This window comes from Neovison vison, chromosome 9 (assembly GCF_020171115.1).
Source record: "Neovison vison isolate M4711 chromosome 9, ASM_NN_V1, whole genome shotgun sequence".
Lineage (NCBI taxonomy): Eukaryota > Metazoa > Chordata > Mammalia > Carnivora > Mustelidae > Neogale > Neogale vison.
In genome coordinates this window covers 86,747,846-86,761,591 of record NC_058099.1, presented here as the reverse complement: position 1 = coordinate 86,761,591, position 13,746 = coordinate 86,747,846, and the positions used below count along the sequence as shown (strand labels likewise).

Here is a 13,746-nt window from a genome sequence, read left to right as displayed (position 1 = left end):
CTGATAGGCGGCGACGCTGACAGGAGGCGGGGCCTGGAAGTCCCGGCCAAACCCGCCCTCGCGTATAAGCCCCTTCTCGGCTCTCTCTCTCCATCTCTCTCCTCTCTTTCTCTCTCGCTCCCTTCCTCCCTGTAACTGAACAGTGAAAATTCACTGGATCCGCTAACAGGCACAGATGTCATGTGAAAACGCACATGCTCTGCCATCCACACCGCCTTTCTTCCTTTTCTGTTTCCTTTTTTTCCCCCCTTGCTCCTTCTCCTTCTTCTTTGTAACTAACAAAACCACCACCAACTCCTCCTCCTACTGCTGCTGCCCTTCCTCCTCCTCCTCAGTCCAAGTGATCACAAAAGAAATCTTCTGAGCCGGAGGCGGTAGCATTTTTAAAAAGCAAGCACATTAGAGAGAAAGGAGAAAAAAAAAAAAAAGCAAAACAAAACCCAGGCACCAGCCAGACAGCACATTTCTTTTTTCGCCCTTCCTGAAAACAAACAAGCAAACAACCATCAAAACAGTCATCACCACCATCATCAAAACTGTTAACACAGCGGCGGCGGCGGCGGCGGCAAACGTCACCCTCCGGCCAAGGCGTCCGCCTAAAGGGATGGTTTTCTCGGCGGAGCAGCTCTTTGCCGACCACCTTCTTCACTCGTGCTGAGCAGGATTTTTGGCTCTCCGGGGTTCGGGCTGGGAGCAGCTTCATGACTACGCGGAGCGGGAGAGCGGCCACACCATGCGAGGTAAGCGAGCCCGCGGACTCCGAGGCTCCCCGGGTCCGGCCAACTCCAGCCCGATGGGGAGGTGGGGGAGGGGAGCGCACCCTGCGGAACGGGAAGAAGGTTCTCGGGCGCAGGTCTGGAGTTCGCGTTCGCAGGTGGGCTACAAATGGCCTGGGCGTAGAAAGTTGTGGGAAGGTGTCGATGCCTCTCGGGAGTTCTGGAGGGACGCAGGAGGGCGCTTTTTGGAGAGAGGAGCGACGCTAGTTGCTTCCTCCCAGTCCATGAGTTGCGCTGAACCATTTTGGCTTGTCACTCTCGGGTGCGGAAGCGGACGCCGGATGGAGGGAGAGTCGAAGGGGGCTGCCTCGCGACCGAAGCGGCTGGGAGCGCCCGGCGCGTGGTGGTGGCCGGCCGGGGTTGGGTGCGCTGGGCGCACGGGCAGGCGGCGGGGCGCGAGCGCGCGGGCACACAGACTCCGGGGTACTAGGCCCGCCAGCGTCCCGGCCGGCTATTATGTCCCTTCGTGGGAGTGGTAGGCAGAGGGGCGGTGTCGCGGCACTGGACGCGGATTCTGGGATCGTCGCCTGCGTGGGTCCCTTGCGCCGGCGCTACGCCCTGGCCAGGTCCGCGTGCTAGAGCCCGCGCGGTCCGGGGACGAGCGCCGCCCCGAAAAAGTTGCGCGGAGAAAGTTCCAGAGGATAAGAGAGCCCGCGCTACCCACGGTGGAGAAGGCTCTTTTGTCAAAGCGCCGCTGCGGGAGGCGTGCTGGGTGAGCCCTTGAGCCAAGACCCCCAGCGGCGACAGCAGTGGCAAGTCCCTGGGGCAAGCTGGCAGCTGTGGAGCGGCGCGCCGGGGACAAGGGAGACATACCTCCCTTGGGTACCCCAGGGGCTGCTCTAGTGGATGGCCTGCCCGACTTTAGGGAGTCACTTTGTCCGTCTCTTCCCCTGCAGTGCTGGGACCTTCAGGTTTCCTGCGCGCTGTGCTCAGACCCGCTCTCTCCCACTTTCGGCTTGGCCACAACTTCACTCTTTCTTGGAGAGCCGGCCGGGTGCCAGCGTGCCGTGGGGATATGTGCAAGTCTCTGGGCACCTGCCTCACACCGTTTTTCTTCCTGGCCACTCTATGGCTCTTTGTGGGGCTCTCCTCTACCCTTCGCACACCCTTCTGGTGCTGGCAACAGAAAGTTGAAGACGGCTAACCCGCGGGCCTCCCTACATCCCTGACCCGGCGACAGGTGGACTAGGCAGGTAGAACTTGGGAAGGTGGGGCTGCAAACACTCATCTCCTTCCACCGGGCAGTGTACACCTCTCACTCACTCCCCCAACACTTACCTCTTTAGAAGGGCCCCGAGGGGGGTGGCGGCACGCTCTCCCTGCTCCGTACACAGTGAACCCTGGAGCCTGGACGGTAGGGCAGGGATTGGGTTAGCTGGGGCTCTGGGACGTGGCAGGAAAGGGAAGGAGGAGGAGGAACAGAGAGGTTGTCCAGGGAAGTGGATGGGAGGGAGATAGCGGAAGATCAGGGACAGGGACGTCCTAATGGGATGATTGACCCGCGCCCTGGGAGTGGGAGCTCCGGTTTGTGCGAACTGGTTCCAGTTGAATGTACCAGTTGGGGGTCTGGTCACATGCTCCACTGTCCAAATACTCTCAAAACTGTACTTGGGCAATTGACAAGTACAGAACCCTTAAGTGAAAGATGCCCTGGTCTTTGTTTTTCTTTTTCTGCCCCATCTCACCACCATCCGCTCTCCTTTCCCTTTCTTCTGCTCTGATCTGGGGCTACCAGTTCGCCCTTCCCTTACTTCTCCCCTTCCAACATTTCTCCGTTGGCTGGGTTGTGATCTGAGGGTCCGAAACCACGCGTCACCTTCGCTCCGACCCGGCACTAGGACCTGCGGGGTAAAAGTCGCTCACTCTCCCCTTAAACTGAAGAAAACGGAGCAGTGTGGGGCTGGAGCGGGTTGTAGCTTGATCGCGCTGCTCCTGAAGGAGCAGTATGCAAAGGCAGTCCGGGTTCGCCACCGTGCTCGCTTCGGGGGACTCTGGCAGCCTGAAGGGTTGAAAGCCAGGCGCTCGCTAGTGCTCACCATTAGAAACCAGTCGAAACCCCGCTTTCCAGAAGGCATCACCCTAGCCAGGCTGCCCAGTGGAGTTTACAGGTTAACTTAAGGCGCCTATCTGGCGGCCCCGGGGGGCTGTCACTGGAGAAAAAGCAAGCTTACAAAGTGGCAGAGTCCCTTTCTCTACCTCCCGGGCTCTCCTTTCCTGACCCCTTACAGTTTCTCCTCTGCCTCCGTCCCTAGGCATTTCCTACAGGCTATGCCCACCCGCAACATCAGGGGTTGTTCTTAAGGATAGGCTGAGAAAGGGTCCGGGCTACTCAGACCTCTTGTGAGAGTCAGGGCTTGAACTTGAGTGTGAACTCCAGAAGTGAGAGCGGAAACAAATCAGCTTTCTCTTGTGCCTGGGCTACTAATCAGCCTACATCAGGGGGAGGGGATGGTTTTTGAACTCAGCTTTACAGCGTATCCACTCCATTTCTCCAATACACCCCCCCAACACACACACACACACACACACACCCCATCCCCAGGTGGTCCCCGTCAGTGCCTTGGCCTCTGCTTCACGGTTTGCAGTTGGCAACTATCCTGAATCAGGACGCTTTGTGCGACATAAACTTGGTCCCGGATTAAGTGGTCGCCCTCAGGACCAATCCAGGTAACCCACCTTCCACGTCCGTCAGCGCAACCTCCCTCCCCCCGCCCCCCACCCCGCCGCCCCCGGCAGGTCTACAATAGTTAAGAAATTTTGTCCCTAGGGAAGCTCTGGGGTAAGAAAGGGGTTAAGAGGCTCTGATCTTTGAGGTCATTGTGTGCCCAGTGCTGAACTGATTCGTCCGGAGCTAGAGCTTCGCGGCTTACTCTGGGCTGGCCTGGGGCGAAGGAGGTTGTCTTTGGTGGCGCACAAAGCATTTCACCCTTTGTCTGCTAGAGGGTACCACATGAGTTCTAGTGATGCTACTTCACAGATTGCGTTTTGGAAAAGAATAACTTCTGAAGACGGAAGGGAGGACTTTTAATTGGGTCCATCCATAGGTGAGAAATGAGTGAGCCCAGGTGCAGGTTTCAAGACTCCTTCCTGAGAGGCCTGTCCGCGGTTTATTGCACAAGCGCAGGGAAATGGTAGGATTTTTCAGCCCTGCCTCCACAGAAAACCCTGCTTCCCAAAACAGGGGCACAGATGTCGTCGCAATCAATAGGTGATTGTGGCTCCTACGGATTAGAAATCTGGTTTTTATGCTTGCTGTAAACAAGGATGGGGCTTGGCTTTTCTAAAGCCCAGTTTTCATCCATTATTTTCAGGTAGTTAATTTTTATTAACTGCTAACTTTAGAAAACCAGCAGCTTGCTCTCAGGGGTATGGTGGCCCTTTGGAAATCTGGAGCTCTAAAAGTCTTCCTGGCCAGGCCTTTAGATTTCCTAAACGAATTCTCTATCTTAATTTCCCCCACGAATCCCAATTAAATATTTCTAAACAGAATTCCCATTTTAATTTTCTCCACAAATCCCAATTAAATATTTCTAACCAAGATTCCACCTTCCACAATTTAAAAAAAAAAAAAAATGCTGGAAGGACATCTCTGTCAATAGTCCCTTAATAATTGTTCATTAAGTAATCCAGTAAGCTGTCTTACTGGATTCCAAGAAAAGTGAAGCTTTAAACATTTTAAAGAAAAATACTAAAGCTCTGTTTCAAGTATTGTTGGAAAAAAATAGTAAGCCAGAAAAATAAAATATTTTCTTAGGTGGTTACAACCTGGGACTCTTTCCTCCCCCCCCCTCCATCCCCATCATCCTGAGTGAATCTACAACAAGTATTATGACACAGGAGTGTTTGACATCCTCAGCTTTTGGGAGATGTATTAGTGGCACCAAGGCTTTTTACTTTTCTAGATGCTCAGATAATCAGGAGGTGGGAAACCAGGATGGAAATATAAAGGGAGAAATACTAAACAGCAGGCCTCATAAACATGAGGGATACAAGATTAAAACTCCTTTGTTAGGATTCATTTAAAACTTAGAAGTCCTGGATTTTGCTTTAGCTATACTGTTTAGAAAACCCTTGAAGATCTTTATATGAAGCTTTGCTTTAATGTAAATAACATGTTTACTTTATAATCATCAAATATGAATGCTAACATTTTCTCATTTTGGTAACTATTTGTTAAATACTAAACTATTAGCAGCCTTAAAAGTGATTATTATGGTGTGTATATAGTGCAAATACACTGTATTTCAAATTTAAATGTTACAGAATCATGAAACCTAGTTTTACCACAACAGGGACTTTACAGCACCAAGAAAATATTAAGTTTTAGGGTTGGTCGTCATGAAAATGACATTGGAATTGTGTCATAATACCTACTGTTCCCCTAAAAGTAGCATATATAGAGTTGACACCAGGATTTTAACGTGATTCAGGGTTTTCTAGGTAAAAAAGACAAGTAAAACTTTCTTTTCAGCTATTATATCACATTTTAAAAACTTGTGTCCAGCTTTTAGAAATGTCGTGTGGCCATTGTAGGTTTTATATTTTTTACTACAATATTCTGAAAAAATAGAAGTGTGAATCACAACACATTAACTAGATTTTTTCGCAGCAATGAATAATATACCTCTAATTTGAAGGACATATTATAGCATTCAGTTAATACAGAGTTTGAAATTATTCTAATAAATTATCAAGTTAAAAAAATTCAACATATGTAGGTGTGCCGGTGTTCTGCAAATTTGTAAATAAAGTAAGGTTCTGCGTTGTGAAGAATAGCATCATTGTTGTTGTACTTTGGTGAAATCTAAGCCTGACAGATAATTATACGAGGAAACAGGAGAATTAGTTCCAAAGTTAAAACTATCAAATTCTGGCCAGATTGTTAACAAAGCAAAGGTGATGAGCATGTATGTTATTAATTCAAAAGTTATTAGTGATTGAGGTGACTTAGTATGTACATATTTTTTCCTGTCATTCTATTATTGAGAAAAGAATTTCTTAAGACTAAATCATTTTTGTATTTATTCTACAAAGGCATTGAAAGTTTTAAGTTAGATCGCTATTAATTTAATGTAACTGACATTAATGAAACATTTTATTGTGATGTTAAATATACAGAAAAGTAAATGTAGGGAGTGAACACTGTGCTAAATAATTAATATTTATTCTCAATGTAGTTTTACTATTCCATCCATTCTTATCTAAGGGATAGAAATTAAGTACACAAATGAAATAAGTCTTTTGTAATGTAATGAATAATGACCTTTGATAAAATGAGCGCTCTACACATAAAGTATTATTCCTGTAATTTTGTAATCATCTTTCAATTACAGCTTCTTGCAAATATTTATCTTACTTTGAATAGAATCTCTGACTTAACAGAATCCCTAGCAGATAATAGCAGTCTTTGGAGGCGTCTGTTGATACACACTGATACACAATATGTATATGTATGTGCCTATAACCACCCACTCAGACAAGAAGAATGAATATTTGAGAGAGAAAATCATTCTTTTCTTTGCTTTCACAATCCAGACTTCCAAATTCAAACATATTTAGAGAAACAGACGCAACTTTCCAGAGCATTCAAAAGGAAGAAATGAATACATGTGGTACTTGAGTTGCATAAAAAGAAACTGTTAATAGCATCTATTTATAAATAATCTACACAAAACTCCATTATACTACCTAATGATAATTGGAGAGAAAAGGAATCAAAGAATTCAGGACTGCCAAATAAATAAAATATTCCCTCTCAAATTAAGCTACAGATTCATAGCTAACAAGGCTTATGCCATGAATTGAAGGATGCCTCTTTTGTAGCACAAGACAAAGGGAGCATAGAGGAATAAATATTGATTGAACTAATCATCTGATGAATAGAAATGAGATTTACCAGTGCACCAATATAATAGGCTATGTTAACTAGTTCTTTCATAGCGCATATGCTGCCCTTTCAACCCTTGACCCCATCCATTCATTTCTTAATGAGGGAAACCACAGGTGTTATAACGGCATTTACAGTGAATCAAGCTAAATATAATAACCATGTGGTTAACTAATGGCATTGAGGGGGTGGATTCTTATGAAAAGAAATATTGTGATCATAGTGTCCCAAAATTATTATGCATTGCAAGCCACGTAGAACTTTTGGCTTGCTCTGGTCACCTTTAAAATATATTTCTGTGCCCATCAATATTTCAAGTCCTAGATTTATTTTCCCCTTAACAAGTGCAGTTTTAGTCATGCTTATCTGAGGAGTCAAAAATGGTATTCAGTATATATATTTTACCTACATTGCTTAATACATTGCAGAGTAAGCATTGAAAGCATTTAAAAATAACACTTGGAAGGTATACTGTTTTATACTTAACATAACATGCATTTTTCTTGATTAGTGCTTATTTCTTAAATATTGGAAAACTCTAACTTTATAATAATTATTATAATTATGTGATAAGTTTTGTTTTAAAATTAAATTAGGATGTTCTTGGCTTAGGCAGGCTCTTACAAAGGCCGAAACAAACATGTTACCTTTCTTCAAAGAATTAGGCTAAAAACTTGTCCAGAAACATACCCTTATAAAAGAGCAAAGATAATTTGTTTCGACTTAAGCATGTTCACCTCTACATCATGAATATCTTATTAACTGGCTGGGTATGCTTTGTAAGTTACTTTGTATTTGTTGATGTCATTTTTGTGTGTGATTAGTTATATCATGTGGCCCTGGGTTATATTTCTCTAATTCAGAGGAATTACAGACATCAGCAAAGAAAGGGAAAATTAATCTGATTGTTTACTGAATTGTGTTTTTTGTTACTAGTTACCACTTTGTGCTCACATGAGCCCGATATCCTGGTACCATAGGGTATATGAAAGATTTGGGTTGCTTATAAAGAAAACCACTACATAGTAAAGCTTTTTTCCAATGAATATTACAAGTCAATTTAAATTCTATTTTTAACAATTTTCTTATGACTATTCAGTAAAGCACCCTTCATTAAAGACTGTTACATTCATTACCTGAATTTCATTAGAATTATGTTGGGATCATGTGACAACAGCAGATATGCAATATTTTAGTATTTAATCATAAATATGATAAGTATTCTCTGAATTTGGACACAAAATCATTCTTAAAAAGGAAACAGCAAAGGCTTTTTTTAAAAGGCCTTGGCATTTATAGTCTTCACTTGGCATGGAGTAAATAAGTAGTACTGGCCACAAAACAAAACAAAACAACAACAAAAAAAAAAAAACAGAAAAAAACCTGATAAAATATTTTATTTTAATCTTCTATTTTTTTAATATCACTTTCAAGTACAAATGTCTTTCTTTATTTGGAACAGACTAAGTTTGATTCTCCCCTATTCTAAAAACTGTCAAACTCATGGATCAACTCATTTCTTGGAGTGCAAAGTAAGAAATACTCTCAAGTATGAGAATAAGATATTCAGTTTCAGTTTTCATTTTTAATTATAAAAAGGATAGGCTCTAAGATTTCATCTTTTACAGACATATATATACACGAATAGAAGTGTATGTGATTGACATTTATTTATTCAGGGTTTATTGAGGATCTACTCAAAGGAGTGCATAGAACTGAGCCTTAAGAATGCCTGAGTTTGGGAAAAAAAAAAATGCCCAAGTTGGAAAACAAGTGATGAATCAAAGCTATGGTCAAAGCAAGAGCAGAACAGAATGCAGTGGAGACATATTCAGAACAACTCTCCCCGGGGAAGAGATATTTGTGATAGGTCCCTAAAGAGAAGCAGAAGTCCAAATTTAGTTAATTTGTTCATCGTAAGTGAAGTTTATTGAATCATTGTTTGTTGCATTCCCCAGTGTCTTAAGTTGGTACTAAGTGAAATTTAGTTGATCAAAGTAGAATTCCTGAAAAGAACATATCCTGATGTAGAACAAGTAGTAGTATTGTTTTCATATAAAACTTTTATTAGTAAAATGATTTCAAGTGACAATTTGACAAAACCTCTAAGGTAATTCTGAATTACAGGAAGAAAATTTTAAATTACAAAAAGAAACCTCTAGGGGCACCTGGGTGGCTCAGTTGGTTAAGCATTTGCCTTTGGCTCAGGTCCTGAAATTGGGTCCTGGGATCTAGCCCTGCATTGCGCTCGTGCTCAGTGAGGAGTCTGCTTCTCCCTCTCCCTCTGCCCCTGCCCCCCACCCCTGCCTGAGCTATCTGCCTTCTCTCATACTGTCTTTCAAATAAAAAAATGAAATCTTTAAAAAACAAAGGGAGGCAGGAAGAAAGGTAGGTAGATTGGTTTAAGGTAATTTTAAATTACAAAAAGAGTCTCCTTACACTAAAGGAGACAAATTTTTGTAAGAATATAGCTTGTTAAAACAACAACAACAACAGAGCACCAGGGAAAAGAAAAAAAAAAAAAGAGGAAAACAACTTACAGTGTCCTGATACATTTGTTTTTATAAGAGAAATTATTTTTGTCAAATAAGAAAATGGCTGATACAAACTGTCATTTTTTTTTTTTTTAACATTTAAGATTATTCCGGAAAGTAGTGATATCTGCTCTAGAAAGTACCTTGGATTACTGGATATTAGAGAGAATAAAATCTACTGAAGTATTAGGGTATGTCACCAGTATCCAAGGGCCATAGTGATATTCCTCAAATTCTTCCATTCCAAGAACTTGGATATAAGATTGAACTCTGAAAATTAAACAATAAAATCAACACATAATGGTCTTGCTGACTTTTGAGCTTTTCTTTCTCTTAAGCGTATTTAAAGAGGGAAAATTCCTGGCCTCCTAAGTCGTAAGAAAAATGTGTGTATGGATCAACGATTGGCTGTGCCCTGCCCAGCACTGTCTGCCCAGGTAAATCACTGATCAGACTGAGACATGTATCCCCAGCAGTTGCCATCACCCTCTTCATTTTGAATTGATAATTTTGAATTGAATTGGCCTTATACATTAGCTCTTGTGGGCTTACTTCACTTGAATTCTCATACAAAGATCTAATCCACTCTGAAACTCTGGTGAGATCAAGTTTCTGAGCCTACAAAGTTGAAAACTAGACCCTGGGTTGGGGGGAATTCACAAAGTGAATTTTACCATTTGAGACTTCCAGGCAGCCAAATTGCTACTCTTGGTCCTAACCCTCCACAGTAGCATAAGTTTTCAGTCCTGAGTAATAGATGTATTTCTTAAAATGCTGATTATTAATTGGAATTTATTAGACAGAGAATAGTGCTCTTCCAATGATAATATAATGGCTATGTATTTCTTGGGCCTGGAAGAATTCAAGAAAGGGCTTAATGACCCCATTTTTTGGAGCTTTTCTAAAAAGGTTGGAAGAGAGGGCACACAAAGACCCCTCTAAGTTTAGAAGCTTTGATTAAAGAGTTATTTAATAAGGCACCTGTTTTTCTGGACACCCCCTCCCTCACCATTCTACTGCACTGTGAGGTGCTGCTATGCAGTAGGACAACGGACACGTAGGTCCACTTCATGATATGCGAGGGCCAGTGTGCTTTTCTGGGTGGTGAATGTAGACTGAATCTTTGTGGAGTGCAGTGGTTTTACTTGAAGTGACATATATAATATGAGTCTAGATTTTCAATCTGGCTGTTACGGAAATATGCCTAGTACTTAGTAAACATTAAACCACTATTTTGATCTTTCCATTAAAAAGACTATTTAAAGACCGTCTTGTTAAATAGGATCAGAATGTGTTGTTGCCTGTAATTAATTCTGAGACTAGGAAATTCAGACAGTAGTACTATTTTTATTTGCCTAAACAGTGTAATGAAAATAATTGTAACTAGTTATTTATTGAGCTGCATTCGAAATGCATTTAATTCAGCTGCCCAAGGCATGGATCATAAAAGTACTTCATATGCATTTCAGAATACTGCATTAGCAATGAATTAGACCCCTATTCTAAATTTCCCAAGTAAAAATTTCAGTGTATCGCTTGAGTTACAGTGAACATGCAAGTCATATGTTACCATCCAGCAGCTGCAGGCTTCCAGATCCCAGAATCAAACAATAACACACAACTTAGACATGTTGAGTTGCTAATGAGTAATTGGCTATCATTTTTATTGTCAGGTCAAATAATAAAATTATTACACAGAGTATTTCCTATTAACTTGTACATAAGTTGTGCCTGGCACATAGCAAAGGAATTAAACACTTCTCTTAAAAAAAAAAAAAAAAAGAAGAAGAAGAAGAAGAAACCTTGTTCCAAATTTCCGCAGTTATTGAATATGAGCAAATGCCACACAGTCTGCTTAAATAGAGGAACATTTGTTCAGGAAAAACACATCGTATCATTAAGGTGCAGTGCTTCTTGGCAGTAATCTGTTTTTTTACAAAATAGTTTAGATAAATTCATTTTGAAATTTTTAGGATCCTACCTATTTGTCAGTTTGCTCTAAAATTAAGTTTAGAACAAACAGTCTAGAATTCTTTTTTTTTTTTTTCCTTTTAAATACTGACTACCTTTCAAAAGGGTTAATTCTAAGCACTTCCACCCTTGCACATATATTTTCATTCTTGAGATTAGGGAAAAAAAAAAAAAAAAGCTAAGTACCAAAGGAACAAAGGAAAGGAGTCTTTCCAAAGACAGCTCAAAAATAAGCATGCTAATAAGCATGCTAATAAGGTAGCATTAACACCTTTCCAGTTGTGCTTTTGTTTTATCTTGTTTTGTTTACTAATATTACTGAAGGTCAGTCTGGCTGCCACCCATGTCAGAGTTAGTTAGAATTTATTTTATTTGTTGTAGAAAGTGTTCTTTTGTAATGAAGTAAATTGATTCTGAATTTCTTTCAACTGCAATTTCATTAATGACTCTCGAAAGGTTATCTACCATGGTTTTCATGAGTGTTGTTTCAGGTCAAACAAAGACTTTCTTTTATCATAGTACAATGACCAAAAAAAGTAAAAGAAAACACATGATAAAGTTGTAGCTGACCCCTAACAGTGGATTGTTGCTTAAATGTCAACAAATCTTGATTACTGAGTACTTCCAATATAAAATAGGCGATGTCCTCTAAGATGACAGATACAAGAAAAGTGGTCTTTCTAATAAAATGCCTTAAGAGTTCCCTAGATAATTTTTGTTTCATTTGAATTTCCCAGATCTCCAGCGTTGATTACATCCTTTTTTCCTAAATGAGAAAAATAGATGACTTGGCCATAATTATTTGTTAAAGAATTTGAGACAAGAACTTGACTTCAATTGAGCGCTTTTGACTTTGAGTCCAGTTCTATTTTTGTTAGTCTGTGTTTTCTTTCTTAGGCTTTACTTTTTTTTTTCTTCTTTTTGCGACAGCTGCACCCATCGCAGACATAGTTACACAACAGACTAATCAATTACTGAGTTATACTAATAGGTGCAAATACACCCCCACTACCATTTGACCAGCATTGGCCCTCAAGATAAAACTTTTTACAAAAGCTCTCATGAGTGTTTTGTCCATATAAATAATAGCTAAGAGTAAAGCAAAATTGGTTTTCACTCAATCCGAAGATCCCCTTGGGCAAACAATGCTTCTCCACTGTTTTTATTCAGAAAATAATGGTAATGACATTTACCGATTCTTAGGAAAAATTAATATAAGTATTATGGACATATCTACAGATTCTGAATAGACACTATCCAGTAAAAAAAAAAATCATAACAAATTCAAAATATATAAAGTAAAATTTTCTCAAAGTTTCTAAAATTAAATTTCATAAACCCAAATACCTTATTTTATGAAGATTTCCTATTTTGAGTAAAATTGTATATTTACAGCCTTTCCTGTATATTTACAGATCCTAACCTTATCTGCATCTTCTTCAAAGGAGGAAACAATTTTACCAGAAGTAGTGATAAAAACTACTAGGCCAAAAGTGATCCTGGAAAATATCCCAAACCCAGACCATGAGGTCAATAGAATTTTTAAGTTTGCCAAACCCAACTTTGTGGTCATGAAGTTATTGGCAGGAGGACACAAAAAGGAATCTAAGTTTCCTCCTGAATTTGATTTCTCTGCTCACAAATACTTTGCTGTTGTCAAACCTGTTTGAGAGACACTGAAAGGGAGACATCAAGGGGCAGAATCTACTTTCAGATTCTAAGGGGATCCATCTGTCAGTCTCAGCACATAATGTGAAGTGAAATGGATTTCTTGGATAACAGCCTGTTATAAGAAATACTTTTAATTTGACAGCCTTATACGACGTGAATGAAAACTGCTGTTTTAAAGTGGTTTGTTATGTTCCATGGATGAAACTGGGCTTCCTGAATGCAATGATGAACATTCTATGGTTTTATTATAGATTTAATCATAAATCATTTTTTTATGAATGAGTGAAAATAGTGTTTGTAAAGTTTAATACATTTCTTGATAAAACAATTAAATATTAAGTCCGTCTTCATTCAATAACCAAAATGCACTTACGTTACAGTTTCTAATGTGAAGCTACCCATTTGTCCCTCAGCTTGTCGATTTTCTCTTACGATGTTTATGTTTGTCAAAAGGAGAGTTATCTATATTCGGCCATGAGCATTTCAAGCAAAGGAATGGGTTGAATAACCAAACGTACCACCATTTACCCACTGAGTTTAATTAATTTTGTGATTGACCTGGATTGAAAGTCTGATCAGCACATTATTTGTATCAAAGGCCTATTATCATCCTGTCCAATAATACGTCTTATACAAGCATAACGTATCTTCTTAAGGAAAGAACCTTGACAACCTAAGAAGGAGCCTGTTTTATTGTGCCCAGACATAAAAAGAAAAAAAAAAAAATAAGTTAGGCATTAATTCTAAATAATTATAGAGTTCTGTTCTGCCTTAACAATACTGCAATGTAATGTGTTTTGCATTTTGGCTGAAACATAATATTCCTTACATCAAGCTACCATTTATATGGTTAATTTTCATGCTTTCAAGTGAAGTCCATTTATATATCTTTAAAAACACAATTATT

The 13,746-nt window shown here is 40.4% G+C and overlaps 1 protein-coding gene across 1 annotated transcript in view; it reads left to right on the top strand.

Moving 5' to 3' along the window:
- Positions 1-538: 538 nt before the first annotated feature.
- Positions 539-13,746, top strand: part of RORB (RAR related orphan receptor B) — a 191,204-nt gene continuing 177,996 nt past the window's right edge. Inside the window, exon 1 of the mRNA XM_044265887.1 lies at positions 539-740. Within this exon, the coding sequence (XP_044121822.1) occupies positions 734-740 (7 nt within the window). The 5' untranslated portion in view covers positions 539-733. The remainder of the gene's footprint in view (positions 741-13,746) is intronic.